The following is an 18,430-nucleotide window of genomic DNA, read 5'->3' as shown; positions in this document are numbered from 1 at the left end:
AGGCACTCACTGAATTGCCACAGAGAAAAAAAGCCAGGGTAGCTAATAGTTATACTAAGTCAGGACCCAGAAAGCTCAGCCAGACAAAAACCTAACTGCAGAAAGAAACTATTAATTTTTGGCAAGATCAGCTTGCTGAGCTGGTTCAGCACACAGTTGCTGGAGCACCCATGTTGGTAAGAAAGGATGATGCACTTTACCTTACACCTACACCGCTCCAATAGGTCTTTGTTCCCAAAAAGGGCAAATTTAGCACCCCAAGTTGGTGCTGCCGGTCATCCCGCTACACGGTGACAAGGTGAGACAGGGGCAGGCCCTCCCGTTCGGCGGCAGCCGGCCATGCCGTCCCCTCAGACCCTGCCTTCGAAGTTAACTTTGCCGATTTTGTCTGAACGCAAGTCACTAACCACCCAGTCACACTGCTAACTGCTGCTGTGACTAACTCCTCTTCCCACACAGGCTGCCGTTAAAGTGATTTCTCGCCGTTTTTGAAAACAGCCCAGGTATGCGCGAGCTAGACGGGAGGTGGCCTAGGACAGATCGTTGCCACAGCCTGTCATCACAGTTATTACATGGTATGGCAGTTATTACATGAACAGTCCCCGAAACATTTTAAGGCTCCGTCATTTTTCTACCCCAAGTATTTGACAACCTATATATAGATGAAATTTAAAACAGGAGCGTCGATTAAGAGGGATTAAAACCCAGAGCGCCTCAGCGGGGTGCGCGCTGCGCCGGCTCCCCCCGGCCACCGGCGCTCCAGCCCCTGCTTGCATCTAAACTCGCCGTAATTCCAGGCTGCGGGCAAATCCCGACCTTGCACGTTGACGCTGGCGGCGGGCGGGCCCGGGGCCGCCGCCCTTTCCCCCACAGCCGGGCACCCCCGGCGGCGGGAAACGCCCCGCGCTTCCCCCCCCCCCCCCCCGCGAGGTGCAACCGCCGCCGCCCGCGTGGGCCTGGCAGCGCGTCAAGAATGCCCCCTTGTTGGGGCGGGGAGGGGGGGCGGCCACGTGACCCTCCCCCCACGCTCTCCCGCCCCGCCCGCGCGGCCGCCAGAGGGAGGGAGGCAGGGAAGAGCCGGGAGGCGGCCGTGGCGGCGCATGCGCAGGCGCGCGTCGCCCGTCCAGTGCGGCAGCGGCGGCGGGTGGAAAGCCGCAGCGGCGGCTGCTGCTGAGGGGGGCCGGGGCAGCGCCGCGCTACCGAGGGGCTTAGGCGGGGGCAGCTGCCGCCGCTCCTGCCGCTGCCCGCCCGCTCGGTGCCGCGGGCCGCGCGGCGCTCCGGTGCCGGGCGGCTTGGGCATCCCGCCGCAGCCGGGCAGGGCCGGTGCCGGCCCGCGGCGGGGGCCTTGCCGGCGGCCGCCGCCCCGCGGCGCGGCGCGGCGCGGGCTGGCGGCGGCGGCGGCTGCGGGCGCCGAGCCCTGGGCGGGGGGCTGCCCGTGGCGGGGGCAGCGAGGGCCGGCGGCGGCTGAACTGAGACAAAGAGCGAGCGCGGAGGAGGAAGAGGAGAGCGGGGCTCCGCCACATTCCTGCGCGGGGGGCGGCGGGAGGCGGTGTTAGCCCGCCGCGGACAGCTGCCCTCGGCGCTGCGCTCAGCTGCCGCCGGCCCGGTACCGCGTTATGGATGTGCGTTTCCCGGCGGCCGGGGGAGGAGGAAGGGGAATCATGTGAGTGGCGGCTCGCGGGGGTCCTGCGCGAAGATGGGCGACGCGGCGGAGAGCAGGGAGATGAGGAAGACCTTCATCGTCCCCGCCATCAAACCCTTCGACCACTACGACTTCTCCCGAGCGAAAATCGCCTGTAATCTCGCCTGGCTGGTGGCCAAGGCCTTCGGGACAGGTAGGTGGCGTCTTGTGCTCGGCCGCCTTTGGTGCCGGTCCCTGCGGAGCGGGGCGGCGGGGGGTGCGCGCCGCGGGGCTCCGGCCGGGCCCTCATCCCGAGCTTTCCTCCGATTTAATTTCTAATTATCGGTACTACTTCCCCCCCCCCCCATCAACCCCACTATTTATGTCAGTGAGCAACTGCTGTGTTTTAGAGCTGATGCAATTTTGAGGAATTGAGCTCTGTAAATTGTGCTTATTTTTTTCCCCCAAGTCACATTTATAAAACGCCCCCCATCCTCACCCCCCCACAAAAAAACCCACCACCGGCCAGCCATGTCTCTCTCTCTGTTTTTTTTCCTGTTCTAAAAACTCGAATGGAGGTTGGAAATGGAAATGATGTGCGCTGTTGGTTTTGACATGTGTGACAGTCGCCTGTAGTTATTCAAATGATTAATCAATAAGAAGGATTTCAGGGGAAAAAAGAATGCTTAATGCTAGTTACGGGCTTGCACAACACAGGAAACTCTCCTTGTCTGCAAGTGTGCAGGGAATTGATTGTAATGCCTCTGAAAGGCATTACTTGTGTGTCTCGGAAAACCTGGGCCTTGAGGAATACCAGGCCTATTACTCTATGCTTGAAAGGTTGTTGGGCCTTGAAGAATACTAGGCTTACTGAGGGACGCGTTTTGAAAACTTACCAAGCTGTTTGTGCATAGATGTGATATAATCCATGGAAAATTAAATGATTATTAAAAAAAAGTTTTTTTTCTTTTCCAAGTGAGTTATAAACAGTCAATATTTTTACCCTTGTTCTTTGTAGAATAACAGGAAGAGGTTCCTCCTTTTGGAATTCTGCAACTGTTGCATTTAGAGCCAGAGCATTGTTGTATGTTCGGATGGGGTTAAAGGTGTGCCTGTATGAAGCCCCTGGGAACTGATGATATTTGACACAGGGCTTCCGAAAAACTACTTTCAAAGTGGTTGAACCTAGTGAAATTTCAACAAGGTCAGTGGCTACTGAAATAGAATGTATATTCAGTATTTAAAAACAAGCAAAGTATTGCGTCCACGTAAAGCTTTACTAATATAACTTTGTAAAAACTAGGAATGTATATAACACTCCGTGTACAGCTTTATAAGCTATGCAGTTCTGAGAAGTGAAATACTAGTAGCAGTGAAAATTCTTGGAATTACTTGAGTCAAAATTTTAAGAAATTATCTTTTTAGACAGCTCAGTTCTGTAGGCTGTTTGTGGGAATTTCTAGTTTACCGTGCTCATGCAATTATATAACTCAAAATTCTAATCTGAAAAAGCTTTATCTAGTAGACAAAGTCTACTAGTTTGACAAAGTCTCTGGCTTTGGTTGATATGTCTCAGTTTATATTCATTGAGTTTGTAGTGGACATATAAAGAACTTGCAGGGTATTTTTCAGTTTGCTTTCTATAGAAAGTCTGATCCAAAACAGATTCTTTTACTCTTTCCTTTCACTTCTGTGGTTGCAAAAGCAAGTGAAAAATGATAAGATAGTAGCACCTTCTGCCCCCTAAATACTAGGGGAACATACCTAGTAGAAAGAGGTAAATATACACAATCATGGTGTGTTTCTCATCTGACAGTTTCCCTACTAGGTTAATATCACTACTAGCTTCAAAGAGTTTGTGGGCAAAGCAGGGAAAAGTAGTATGTAGAACTTGTATGTCTGGAATACAGATACTTCCTTTATACAGAAGACTTGACCTTCAGCTTTTCCAAGAAGGAAGGAAGTTTGGTGGATTATTTATTTCTTTACTTTCTTCAGAGTGGATCACAGCCTCCTTTGGTACAGTCACGTCTTTTACCTACTGCCTTATGCATTTATACAAAGAAATTAGACATTTATGGATGCCACATTTAGTTTGTATGTATTTTTGAAATGTTGGAATTCCTTACTCAGGTGAAGTGAAGAATTTTTCTCCAGCTTCTCTGAAAAAAGTTAATGCAGCTTTATTAATAATAAATAAATAAAAAGCATAAGTCATTGTAATCATACGTCCATAGAAGATATCTATATCTTGATATGTCAAGTAACTGTAACTTTGGAATCCAGTGGGCATATTTCACATTCTTTAAAAACATATTGGACTGTAACCAAAACTGTGGATACAGTGTTAAGAAGATAAGAATCCTCTCTTGACTAAGACTTGTGATATAGGTACTCTAAATTAGTATTTAGTAGTGACTATTTTGATATTTGGTATTTATTTGCATCCAAAACCTTTAACACCAATTGTGTATTGTTGTTCCCTTCGATGAAGCTGATGAAGCTTCATCTTTGATGAAGGTGGCCCACAACATAGGCAAGTTTAAGCTGTTATAAGAATATGAGTACACAAGATGTCTTCAACATGACTGTTGTGTGAAGAATAGATGTTATAGAAATGGTTTAGAATGTAACAAGAATGTCTGGAGGTTATGGAGGTCAGTCCTGCTCTGGCTTCTCTTCTTTAAATAAATAAATAAATAAAAATATATTTTTTAAAAAAAGGTAGTTTGCATCAACAGAATTTGTGTCTAGCAATAAGAAACAAAGTGTAGCAGATCAGTCATGGACTTGTGCTGCTGTAATGGTACTTGTCAGGTTCGTTCTTTCTTTAACAAATACTAATGTAAAAATTTTCATATTTCAAGCTTGAGAGAAGCATAGGGTTTTCTGCCTTGAGAATCTATTTTGCTGCAAAAAAATGTATTAGTGTTAGGACAGATGAGGTTAGAGGTTTTGTAATAACTAAATGTTTTAAGTGACATAAGTTACGGTAGCTGAAAGGGAGAGAATTTAACAAAAATAAAATGTGAAACTGGGGAAGTGATGTTTAACTTTAGAATTTAAATCTGTGAATGCTCACTTTCTGCACTAACTCTTATACTTTCTGAGTTTCTAACCTTAGAAATCCTGTTGAATTCCATTGTATTAACCATTTGAGTTGAGAAATCTGCTTTTCAAATAAGTGGTTGAACTTTATCAATACTATATGCTTTGATTTAAAACTGTAATGGGGCCTAATTAACAGGAATAACTTAAAATAGGTCTTGGTGTTGTGTCACTCTGTATTTTTAAAACAACAAAAGTGAAGTGTGGTATTTTGGAGTGTGTTTTTGCCTTTTCTCTCTGCTATAGACACGGAAAATGTGGCTGGCAAATTTGTCTTATCCATCCACTATCGTAAAGATAGGTGGTCAGCTAAATAGACATCATTGCAGACAGATGTTTATTTAGCTTTTTCTTGAAAATATTTAATTATCATTCCACTGTATGTGTACTAGTCAATTTGAATCCTTACTTATCTCTAGATTTTAGAAGAACACAATAATCTTGATCTTTCTTGCCATACTAAACCCACTACGTCCATGTTCTAGTCCCTGTGGATGTGGGGAGGACAGTGGGCTCTTACTACTTTATAGCACCTTCCATATAACAAAAGCTATTATTGTATGTACATTTTCTTCTTCTACTTTTTAGACAAAATACCTTTTTTTTTTAGCTTTATTTTTGTAAGTAAAGCTTTTGGGGACTCTTCTGTATTTTTTGTATGTGCTTTGTGTGTTGTCTGAATTCTGTTCTCACACCTAGATGTAGTAGTCCCACAAAGGCCTTACTAGTGCTGGATAAATTTGCAAAATACTTCATCATTCCAACTCATAATACTTTATTCACTAGTATATGATGTTTTTAATTTTTTTGCATCAGCCTGGAATTGTTGACTCATTTCATTTGTGATTCACTGTAGCTCCATCCGTATCTTTCTCTGCAGAACTACTGCCTACTCAGTTGTTCCCGTCTTGTAATTGTACAGTTGTTGGTTCCTGCTTTGCAGCTATACTTATATAACTGCATCCTATTTTTAAAACCACTTCTTCAACTTATCAAAATCATCTTGTATTATAATCTTGTCTTCCAAAATGCTTTCAATCCCTTGGTAGCTTGGAATCCTCTCTGGTACCTCAGCCAATTGTGAATGAAAATACCAACTACTTCTTGAACCTTGGACTAAACATTCTTCCCATTGGATAGTCACCAATGAGTACTCATTTATGATTTTTTTTTCCGCTAACTTTGCATCCAGTTTGTAGTTACTAAATTAAGACCATCTCTGTGGCATTTATGGTTCTGAGAATACCATGGGAACCATTTTAAAGTCATGATAAATCAGTTGCTGTTCTACTACTCATACAGCCTCTTACCTTGTCATAGGAAGAAATTTAATTGATTTAGCATAATTTCTTTTTGCAGACCCATGCAGCTTTTATTTAGTTTTATTCCTGACTGCTTGCAATAATCTCATGTCAGTTCTTAAATAGAATTAAAAAAAAAAAGAAAGAAAAACAAAGGGGCAAGCAAACAAGCTAAGTTGTTTGTAATGGCTGAAGGCCTTTTTTTCTCTTTTTCATAAGTATATTTGATATTATACTATGGAAGTTTTTCAAAACATCTGTATTTCAAACTGTGTTATAGGTATAGTGAACTGTGCTGGATACAGCTGACACTTGTCTTTACGGTCAGAAATAACTGAGTTAAACCTTGTTTTGAATAGCTTCTGTAGTCATAACAAAATACTCCATGTACCATTTGCATCAAATTTATTGATAGGCAGTTGAAGCAACAGATTACGAATTGTATTCTTGTGACCAAACGTTAGTCAAGAAACTTGGACAGCTTTCTTCTGATAATGCGTATTTTCAGAATTTACAGGCACCTACTTACTGCTGTTTGCATATGTTGATGGGGGATCAGGGAGAGAGGAGATGAGCCACTTATCAGACAGAAGTAAAGTGTAACTGAGTATTAATATCGTCTATTAATGATGGAAGTTGCAGGCCAGAACATCTCATAATACTTCCTAGCAGATGTAATTACCTACTTTTGTTCTGTGTAGCAGTGATCAAAAACTGGCACATGAGTGAATTTGAAATAGAAAAGCAAGAGTTTGGGGACACTTATGAGGAAAATATCCTTTTATTTATTATGGAGAGTCCTTTTCATCCATTCTCTCAAATATCCTTTGACAAATTGATATGTTGTGATCAGTGTTACTAAAATCAATTCACTTGACTAATCATACACAGAGATAGTCTACTTTAGAAGTTTACAGGATCACTCCCTTCTCTGTAACACATTTGAAATGTATTTTGACTGTAGCTCACTCTTTCTTAACAAATAAATACAATTGAATGGCCTTCTGAGCCTACCTTGTTTGACAGAACTGTCTGTAGTTTTAAGTTTGGGAAGGCAAGTTAGCAGATGAACGCTTTTCAGGATTCTGACTGCATGATAGACTGCAGGTAAGGTAGTTCATAATCTGTTCAGTGACTTCATCTCATTGAGTCTGTCTGGCAGCTGAAGTGCCTATCTGCAGAATGTGACAGCCCTAATGAAGGGACTGTAGCCAAATGCTCACCTATGTAAGGTGATGAGATGAAACGTATTTCCTCTCCCTGTACCTAGCCTCTTTTTTTAATATATTCTTCAACTATTACTGCAGTTGCTGCTGCAACTATCTTCTAATTTTGTTCTTTCAATGATTTAGACTAATCTCTTTGGCATACTTAGTAACTCCATGTTTAAAGGTGACTCATCCTGACTTGAAGACCTGCACACTGTTAATCAGGAATTTTGCATACTGGAAAAGTGAGATGATACCTGATGTAAATTCCTCAGGTATCTAGTGGATTTTAATGAGCAAAACTGTATACAATTCCATTAGTGAAGTTATCAGTTTTTAACCACTTGCTTTGGTAAACCCATGAATGAATTTTATTGCTAATCACTCCCTAGAAAATGGGGTTGGGGGTAAAAATCCTTCAAGACTTTGCAAGAAAAACCAAAATAGGTGTGCACTCCCAACACTCTCCCTTTTCTTACTCTTTTTGCCTTGGACAGTACATTAGTAATGGATCAGGTGGAAGTGATAAAGAAACTGTCTTCTCTTCTAGCTATTGCCTGTGTGTTTTCTTCCCCCCAGCTTTGAACCACTCCTAAACTAAGAGAAACTATGAACCAAATTTGAATGTAGATGTGTCAACTTGTCTTTGTCTAGTTATGTATGGCAAAAAGTTTTCTTTTTGATTTAATAAAGTCATATAATAGTTCAAGAAATAAGTTCTTTCCTTTATTTCTCTGAATATTTTTCCCCTGTTTCAAAGGCTGTTTAAAACCTGTCTTCATTGTAGTAGGCATCAGGAGGCTAGCTGAGTAAGATGGGATTATAACTACATCATTATCTCGGTATTTCTCATATCTTACCCATCCTGAAAATAACTTCTGCAGGCATTTATGCTAATTCTTGATCATCACGCTAATGGCTTGATCCTGTTATTGTAAGGGATTATTCTAAGTTATTCTTTTGTTTATCAAAAGCCAGAATAGATAGGTAGGTGTTGGTAAAGCAGTCATTAAACTCTCCCGTGTTAATAAAAAATGTTCCTACCAAAAAACTTCATCTGCTCTGACAGTAGCGTTTTTACCGTGCTACTGAACACAGAATATCGTACTGGATAGACAGTTAGTGTGACCCACTAGCATTTTTCTTATGTGATTCTTAGTGCTCATAGAAGTAAGTGAATTCTGGATGGATTGTAAAGGTGGAGCCTAGACAGGTTTCACTGGTTTGTTTTTTGTAACAAAAAATCCCTCTAGAAACTTGTATCTATATAAAGCATCTAAAAATCTCTACATAAAATATCTCCACCTAAAATCCAGTTCTAATGTAACCACCATTCTTCAAAGCAGTACTGATTATTGTGTTTTAGAAAACAAATTCAGCCAACTGCTTAATAGTTGGTGGTTTTTGGTTTTGCTTTTTAATGTACAGAGATCTTTTTTTTTAATCAAACTACTTTCTTGAGCAGTAAGCAGAAAGGAAAATCATTTTTTCCTTTCATTAAGCCAAAAGAGTCATATGTAGGCAAATTGGACTTGTTCTATGTTGTTTCTTTAAAAAAGATTTTTGGAAGAGAATAACTGATTAGTAGAACAAGCGAAAGTAAGGCCAGGAATAGCTTGCACAATGCTCTTTTTCTTCTTTTTCTTTCTTTCTTTCTTTTTTTTTAACATCTTAATGAGTCATTTTTCTAATTCAATCAGGAGGGCAGAATGAGGGTGATAAAGTTTCTCATTTTCAGCCAGTAGGTAATGGAAGCTATTTAAGTGTTATACATTTGAGGACAACAAAGCTTCCATATCTAGATTCTTTTATTACTTGTCACCAAAATCTTCCTTTAAGTATTATGTAAACTACTTACTGAAAGCACAGCACTGCTGTCCAGGCATCACCAGCTGTTTGTTTGTGGTGTCTAGAGGCAGAAAGGTAGGGGTGGTTTGTTTGAAGTACTTCTGTGACAGTAGATCTAAAAATCTCTCAAGTTCTTGAGATCAGCTAGGTAGACAAAATTAAGAATTGTGGTACTGAAATTCAGTCTTCCAGGAATTACTAAAGGTGATCTTTTAGATACTTGTTCCATGGCAGAAGTATGCCTACCCTCTGTTAGCCAAGAAAAATACAAATAACTGGTGGTCTGATTCAACAAACAAACAAGTAAAACACTCTTTGAATGTCGGCTGCCTCATTCTGTTCTTTACCTTCTGATTAAAATTCATGTTTGGTGGTTGTTACTCTTTTTTTTAAATAGCATTTTTTCCTCATGAATTACTAATTTGCTGTGAATCTTAATTGTAGTGCTTATAGGAGATACAGGAGACCCTGAAGGCCTCTCTAAAATAGAATGTCAAATTGAAATGTCCTCTTTTATTGAGACAATTATGAAAGTGAATCAAAAGCAAAACAATCTAAATCATCCTTTTCTGGCATATTCTCAGTCCTCAGACTCTGACTGACTTGGAAGTTTTCCTATCTTGCATCCAAAAAGGGAATGGGAAACCAGAATCCTTGTTGGAAAGTGGGAGGCTGAATGGACCTAATTCACATGGCTGCCTTAAAGCAGAAGTAAATCTTTGCAATCCTGCAGAAAAATGTTGAGTAATTGAGTCCATTAAGGTTTGTCATAAATTCTTTTTTTTTTGGGTTGCACTAGAAAGTGGTTAAAGGTATTTGTCAGAATTCTTGCAAAATAAATCTGTATTAAACCTCCTCTATGAATACTGTTTTCTTAATCTCCTTGTTGATTGAAGTTAGTACCCTGTAAAAATGGAAATCCCCTAGACTGAGGCTTTGTGTGGCCTTGTGGCTCATAAGAATATGTATTTTAATTAGAAAATAAGTATATGGTAGAATACTCCAGCTTGTTTATATTATCCTCAGGAATAAAGGGAGACCTTGTTGACTAAGAGTTCTGATTTTTTTTATTTTATTTATTCATTTTTTAACACTTTCTTAATGCAAAAAGTTCATAAGTCTGGAATTGTTGACTCTTAGAAAAACTCAGTAGTTACTAAACTGAAAGGATCGTATTCATCTGTGTAGAAGTCTGGAAACTTTACAAAAAATAGTTTGTTTTTTTAAAAAGCTTAAACTTTCCACACCAATACAAATAATTTTTTCCAAAGAGATGTGCATGGTGTGCTCCAAGGAGCAATTCACATCTAGCAATTCACATCTAGTAATTCACAAGCAGAGAGTTTTGCTTATAAAACCGCTCTTAAAGGTAACTTCAGGTTAGCCATGAATTATCATTAAGTGATTGTTTCCCATTAGAATGGTCTGTTTAAGTGAAGAGATGAGTTCATATTATCTTCTCTCTCTCTCTTCTTTTTTTTCCTTATTTACTTTAAAGCTTGGGATGAAATCTTGTTTTGTGTTTCTTCCCCAAAAAGTTTCTGCAGAATTGTGACATGAGTCTTTTTTTAATGGAAGAGATGAAGATATATTACTTTAAAGTTAGCCTGATTCTTTAATTTAAATTACTGTTCTCCACTATTATTATTTCCTTTTTACATTTTTCTCTCTATGTGGTAAATTTGTGCATTAGCTTTTTTTTTTTTTTTTTTTTTTTCCTCCTCTCCTCACTGTTCAATACTTGTAAAATTCAGAATGATGTCAAGCTCCCTAACTTTGGGGGAAGTCTTTCTTGGTATGGGCTTACTAAAATTAAAATGTGTGGTCCTGTCAGCTTGGAAACAACTAGGGTGAAAGAAATATCTGGAAATCATCTCATTTAACCTCCTGCTCGATACAGGGCTAGTTTCGAAGTTCAGTCTGCTTTTTCAGGGCCTTGTCTGGTCAAGTTTTGAAAGTCTCCAAGGACAGCAGTTTGACAGCCTTCTCCGACAACCTCTTCCAGATCACAAGTGCTCTCATTGTGAAGAACCTTTTCCTTATGCGGAGTTGATATTACCCTGCAGCAGTGTGTGCCCACTGCCTCTCATCTTTTCACTGCACTATCTGAGAAGAGTCCAAGTCCATCTTTTCGATAATCTGTCTGTTGGATGGTGGAAGATTGCAGCTAGATCCTCCCATAGCCTCTCCAGCTTAAATAAACTCTATTCCATTAGTCTCCACTGTATCTCCTATGCTCAAGTCCCCTAACTATATGTCCCCTATACTTTCATAACTACTACAGTGTGCCTTGGCCAAAGTTTCAAGATCAAATAGTGCTTTATAGCAGTGTGTAAAGCTATGTACGTTTGTGTTTGTTTGAAATGTTCATTTACTTCAGAGCTTAATCTTGAAGGACCCTTTTGTCTGGAACAGAGGGAAAGAAAGGAACTGGTAAAATGTACGAATCATAAATTAGCATCAGATTCTTCTCTGCCTAACAGGGTAGTTTAACAATTTCCAATCTTGCCAGAATTGTTAAATAAAAGCTTTTGACCTTATCGGTGGTTTTGGTGATCTGCTGAAACTGGATGTAGCCTTCAAATTCCACCTGCAGAGGACTTCAGAGGACACACATTCCCTTTTGGAAGGGTCATGCTGTTGGAAGACTGTTTCCTGTACACCTAACTTTTTTAAAAAAACAAAACAAAAACTTATTTTGTTATTAAAAAAAAAATTGAACACATTTTGAATGTTCTGAATTTAATTTACCTGATATAAATGTCAATTCTAATATCAATTTGATACATGTGTAAATGGGGCAAAATGTGCATGTGCTTCTGTCTATGAGAAGGTAACTCTTAAGGGAATTTTTGTGTAGGGAGCTTTTGATCTTACTACAGCACTGATTCTTTATTGGTATGCTCTCACAATGTTTTAGTGTTTTTACAATTAATATGTATGCAATTGCTTTCTGTTCCTAATACCTTGATTCACTATTCTATTTCTCTAATATCTTTCTATTCCAGAAGATGCATCTAAATGCATCTGAGGCATCTTATCTTGCTATTTTATGGTATGTTTTGTGATATTGACAAGAGCAGAAGCGACTAACAGGAGACAAGTTTGTTATTGCCTGTCTTTGGATTTCTCTTCTTGCTTAAACTTCTAGATTCAAAGTCTGACACTGTTTTCAGTGGATCTAAAGCACAGAGGTTATGATTTCTGTTTGTGTGTAGCTACCTGCTCCTGCCTCAAGGCAATTAAATGAGGTTTTTTAGTTTTTTAAGAAATTACCCATAACTTTATTTCTTCCTATTTTTTCTTCCGCTCCCCTTCCCTCTCTCTCCCATCTAACTTCCCATGTGATTCAAAAAAGGTGTGGGGTTCCTTTTGCTTGTTTTATCTTCTCCAGGGTCAGGCAACATGTACTGCCAGTACATTGTGAGACTGAAAACATTTTTTAGCAGATAATGCCCTCTAACATGAAGATGCTTTAAAGTTTGGCAGTTGAAATTATAGAGGACAGAATCATGATGAGATTGAGGTGATGGTGGAGATGCATCATGAGGGACCTCAGAAATAAGCATTAGATTTAAATAGATAATGTGCGGACAAACCAGGCAAAGAAAGGAGGACAGATTGGATAGAAATGCAAATAATGCATAGAATTGTTTATTGAGTTACTCAAGTATAACTGTTCTTTACAGTACTGAATGATAGTGCAATGTGTAGAATCAGTAAGTGTTTGAAGTAGCTGGAAAGTGGTGAGAGAAGACTGGGTTGTATAAAGTAGTTATTCCAAATGTTTTTCATTTTGAAACTATCTTTCATTTAACTGTTCAAAACTGTCGTAATAGTTCTTCCTAGTTTAATATCTCCACACTGAGAAAATTCTTCATGCTCTAAGAATATCATTGGTAGTTCTTTCAAAATAGTTTTACAATCTTTTGAAGAAGTAATGTTGTTAGGCATTAGACTTCAATTTCAAAGGCCTGACTATGTATGTTTTGCTGATCATGTTTTGATCTGTAATCTAAAGCAGTAAAGTCAGCTTTACAGCCGAATTTTAGTTCTGTTTTAACCGAATTAGAAATTACACCTCTGCCTTCCACTTGATATTCTGAGTTGGCAAATAAAAAGCCATAGCTTATCCCCTTAATTACTTTTCTTATGAGAAGAGTGGTGTTTAAGAAAGTATACGTTTGTTCATTTCGCCCCCCCCCCCCTTTTTGCTTTCTGTAACGCGTTTCCCTTCGTGGCTGGGAGAGGGCTAGCTCTTCTACAACAGCTCTTAATGGAAGCATATGGGCTGTAATACAGTATGTATGAGGAAGAAGATAGTCTGTCATTATCTTGTGATGGCCGGCTCTGCTTTTGGCTCGGTTTTTCTCTCTCATGCCTCCACCCATGTTGGGCGTTTATTCCACCCTCTGCTTCAAATCCTGTCTGTCCTCACACATTAAGCCAGCTGAAAGGGAAGGGGGTAGGAGCAGATGGGGACCTGGAGCTGCCTCACTGCTTTCCTGTGCTTTTCCTCCCCTGCTTCCCCCTCCTTCTGGGAGTTAAATATTCTTTTCCGTTTTGATTCAGGGAAAGAATGCCATGCTCCTTCTCCCAGAAATGATGTTGGCTTAGTTACTTATTTAACAATGGAGAGTAAAATTCTTACAGGGAAAATGCAGCATTTTGCAATGCTTACATTTAGAAATTTGAATTCTGAAGCCATGCTGAAGTTGTATTCAGCTTCATTGGTGATTTGATTTCATTTGATCTAATATTAGATTAATTGTAACTTATATTTATGGTAGACAATAAGAAGTATATTTTGTCTATGTTCTATTATGTAACTATATGGAAAAGCTGACATAGATCTTCTTGGAGTCCCAATTTTAGGGTTAAAATCTCAGCATAACTTGACAGAATCCTGCATAGCTTTCTATTGGTGCCAGACGTGTTCATTTTAAAAGGAGAAAAAGCCCACCATTTAGAAGAAAATCAATAACACAAATAGGCAAATAACACTACAGGATTATGTCAGATGGGTATGGATAATTTCGCCCCCCCCTTCTTTTAATTTTATTAAGACATCCAGTTAAGCATGCTGATTCTGTGATGTGCGGTCTTTGACACAGGTAGAACAGCGAGCAAACTTCTTTTGCATCTTTGAAATTTAGAAGGATGATGTGTGGTACTTTTCCCCTTTTGTCCCTGGAATTATTTTGTGTTTAAAATATGCTGTTCCATTTCCATTTTATTACGATAATAAGAATAAGCTCTTACTTTTAAATGGCCGTTGTTTTGCCTTCATCTGCCTAACCTATAAAATATTATGCTAAAGGAAATGAAAATGTTTGGGCATTTGGCTTCTTGGAGAAGTCAAGAAATTTTAAGTTAATGATACTGTAAAGCCACCAGTTGGCCTTCTGGTGTGGCTTTTGCAGTGTGAAACTTCTGAATTTTTCTTCAGTTTCTATTATAGCTTAATTTTGTTGAATTGTGTATGTAACTTTCCCAGTGCTTTTGCAGCATGATGACTGAGTAAGGACTTCGGCTTTCTCCTGAAGAGATTTTAACATAATTCTGAATCTATACATACAAAAAAGTGAATAGTTATCTTTCTGATATTGGCTAACACTTTATATCTTTTAATCTTTGTAGAAAACATTCCAGAAGAACTGCGAGAACCATTTTACACAGACCAGTATGACCAGGAGCACATTAAACCACCTGTTGTTAACTTGCTGCTGTCGGCAGAACTTTACTGTCGTGCTGGGAGCCTTATTCTCAAAAGCGATGCTGCAAAGCCACTTCTAGGTCATGATGCTGTTATACAAGCCCTGGCACAAAAAGGCCTTTATGTCACTGACCAAGAAAAGTTGGTGACTGAACGAGATCTTCACAAAAAACCCATTCAGATGGTGAGTTTCCATGTTTAGTATGTCTCTTCTACTCTTCTGTGCACTCCCAATAACTGCATATTTGTTTCTTTTTAGCATGCATCATTATTTTAAAGTATTTTATCAAGAGTTAGATTTGGTTCATTACTGGGAGGCTTGTTTTTTCCATCTCTTCAGAGCTGTCAAAGCAAGTATATTTCCTTTATACTAATAGTTCTACTTTAAGTGTTACATTTTGCATTTACTATTAACAATATGATCACTTTGATTGCAGTTTTGCAGTGATTGCAGATGAATTCTTCTTTATTTGAAAAATTGTTTGAAAATAGTTTTTTCTCTCTTTCTAGAGATCTTTGGTTAAAAGCTAAATGATGACATACACCAACTAATAACATTTGGTAGTCACCAGTTAAATTTAAGTCGCAAAATTAAATTTGTGTAAAACAAAATGATGGAGTTTTCTTTTATGGAGACTTTTAATAGCAGGTCTTTGCTTTATCCAACTGGTAATTAAAACATCAGTTCAATGGATGAATGAATCCATTTCTAAGCTTTTAAGTTGGGGGCTTTTCTCATTGACTGAAGCTGAGAAGAAAATTTGTAAGAGTATTACTATTTTTGGCCAGTCCTTTCCCCTGAGTTATATATGAAATGAAATAAGATTTAAATACATTTTAAACAGTAAGAGATGAAAATTTCTATTTTCTCTACTGAATATAAAACTGTAATAAAAAATATATAGAGCAGCCAACTTCCATTCTCACGCAAAGCTTTATTCAAGACTGTTAATTTGAAATTAATTGCAATTTTCATTGTGATTTCAATGGAATTCTTACTTCGTTCCCTATGTAGAGGTATTTGTGTCACAATCTGGACTCTTCAGATTGGAGCATGTTAGGCACAGGGAAATACCTAATAAAGAACTTCTATAAATTTTCTACAATCCATTAGCTGACTTTAAACTTTGCAGTTAATTTCCCAGGATATTTCTTGCTTAAATCTGCCTACTGGAGTTGACTGACTGCTGCATTTTTAAGTCCTTTGATACTTTTTTTTAAGGCCAGTGACCTGTAACTGCTGCTAGAATGGAGATGTGTGAAGGCTAGTACAGCTATATTGTTATCATTATTATTTGAAATTTGTGTTTAGTAAAGTATAAGGTGGTTAAGGAGTACTTGGCATATAAGTAGAGATAATATCTGCTATTTGATCAATTGGTATAGACTGATAAATTGGAGAGCCTTTACAGGTGTGAAACAAAAGCTGCTAATTAGTAATTAATGATTTTGTTTATACAGTATTGCCAAGAAGTATTAGGCCTATTGATTTCCACTGTTAACTCATTTTCCTTTTAAAAGTAGCAGTAGTAAGTTAGTATGATATTAGGACTAAACTCATCACAGCAAGCAGCTTCTTCTTTTTTTTTTTTTTTTTTTTTTTAATTGAGAGCTCTTTCCTTCTTAATATCTAAGATACTAGCTTTTCAACAATAGCAATAAAACTAGTCAGGGCATTATTTTCTGAGTAAAGATGTGATTGAATGCACTCGAGTTTTTGCCAGACTCTTCTGATCTTGTAGGGTTTTTATTGTTATTCGTTTTGTTGGTATGTGGGGGTGTGGTGCTTTTTCGGGGGGCAGGTTCTTTTTGCAAAGAACAAGTGGCATTTCAGTGAACGAAGCTGTGGCTATTGGGCAAAAGATGTTGTGAAGTGATAAAAAAATTTACAGGGCACTACAACAGTCAGTGTTCTAGAATTAAGCATTTATGGTGTTCATAAAAGACAAAACTTTTAAGGGGATAAACTTCCTGATTGTCATTGTTTTTGTAGAACTTCCATTCTAATCTTTGGAAGAAGACAAAGTTACTGATTTGGACTTTTGCATCTGTGGGTGTGTGTTGGTTTTGGTGTGTGCGTGTTGGTTTTCCCTTTAGTTCTTCCCTGAGTGGGCGTAGAAGGCTTTTTTGGAGTTGGCAACTGAGAAGCGTGTTGGTGTTCCCTACTTTGGTTTGCTAATCTTCAGAGCTCAGGAGCTCAAAATGCTCTTCAGTGACAATGTTAAGTTCCCCAGTGCTGGATAGCTGCTTGCATCTTCCTTCCCTGTGTGGGTTAGGTGTAGTCCAGCAAATAGTTCTTCAGCATCAGTGTGGCAAAGCTGACATCGCCAGGTAAGGACTTCTGCACAAGTCCTTTGTCCCCACTGCAGTGCCAGCAGCAGAGGAGTAACCTGGTGCAGCTGTGCCCCAGCTGGATGGGAGAGGGAGCACCAGAGCAGAAACAGAACTGCCTGAGGCAGAAGAGCAGCCATAACTAGAACTATTGCCACCAAAAAACAGCTGTAATGTCAGTACTAATGTTCTGAGCCCAAGGGTTTTTGCTTGTCTTGTTACAGTATTGTCCATATGCCAGTTCCTAGCAGCTCTAGTATATCTTAATTGTGAAGTCTCGATCTTTCCTTTGCTATATAATTAAAAATTGGCAGGGAATTTCAAATCTGGCTATATTGAAGGAGTTTTAAAATTATCCTCTTGAAATCTTCCATTACCTTTTCCCAGTGTTCCATGTGTCATAGTTTCTCTAAATCTCGCAAAGTAAGATATATATCATGTTTTAAAGCATCAAATATGATTTTTTCTTTTCAAATTATGTAGAACAGGAAGTTTGCATATGTAGTTAACTCATCTGTTCCTCTGGTAGACCAGATTGCATTACAGCTAGGTTCAGTCTAATTTTGAGTAATTCAATGGAAAACAAGCATTGTAATCTTTCTCTACATTGGCCTGTTGCCCTCCACAGATGGAAAAGATGTTGATGTATGTTATAAAGGGCAGTTGTTATTTGCTCAGATGTGCTGAATGGGGTATGAGTGAGTTATATTATGAAAATATGAAAAGATATTTGAGTACAGAATGGCTTAACTTATGCTTTATTTATAGTGCATGTAGCTGTGGTCATCAGGCTTGGAATTCTTTGCAGTGTGCGTGGTTCAGAGTGATAGGTGTGATTAAGTGTTGGTTTACTTCACATCTATGGCTGGAATACTTACTAATCCAGGCAAGTCAAAACTGACCTTTTCTGTATCTTAGATATCATTAGTTCAAGCTTTCTCTAGGAAGCACCTTACCTAGTAAAGGTTTTGAGGAGTCGGAGAAATGAATATGTGTATTTCATTCTTCATGCATTTGGACCAGAATATCCTCATTACGGCAGACTTTCAGCTATGCTAGTGTCTGATTTGAGAAGCTGCATTTTTTTTAATTTTATATATATATATTTTTAATATGTATGTATGTGATTAGTTTCCTGCAGTGGAATGAAATTAGGAAAGATGCTTACAAAACTAATGCCCCAAAAAGCAGTAGCAGAGGCTTTTGTTAATACCTTCTGTGCTGGGGTTGGGGAAGTCCATATGAAGTCTGTTTTGTTTTCATTTGTATAGTGCTTCATTTATTCAGATGTTTTGTA

At 39.0% G+C, this 18,430-nt stretch overlaps 1 protein-coding gene across 5 annotated transcripts in view; it reads left to right on the top strand.

Moving 5' to 3' along the window:
• The first annotated feature begins 1,458 nt into the window (after positions 1 to 1,458).
• The window catches only part of CAMSAP2 (calmodulin regulated spectrin associated protein family member 2), a 91,790-nt gene continuing 74,818 nt past the window's right edge, over positions 1,459 to 18,430 (top strand). For all 5 annotated transcript variants that reach the window (XM_062580956.1, XM_062580955.1, XM_062580952.1 and 2 more), the window contains exons 1-2: positions 1,459 to 1,835; positions 14,727 to 14,986. In XM_062580956.1, coding sequence (XP_062436940.1) covers positions 1,697 to 1,835; positions 14,727 to 14,986 — 399 coding nt within the window. In that variant the 5' untranslated portion in view covers positions 1,459 to 1,696. The remainder of the gene's footprint in view (positions 1,836 to 14,726; positions 14,987 to 18,430) is intronic.

The sequence above is a fragment of the Rhea pennata genome, chromosome 8 (genome assembly GCF_028389875.1).
Source record: "Rhea pennata isolate bPtePen1 chromosome 8, bPtePen1.pri, whole genome shotgun sequence".
NCBI lineage: Eukaryota > Metazoa > Chordata > Aves > Rheiformes > Rheidae > Rhea > Rhea pennata.
Note: the sequence above shows the minus strand (reverse complement) of the source record. Positions and strands in the feature narration are given on the sequence as shown.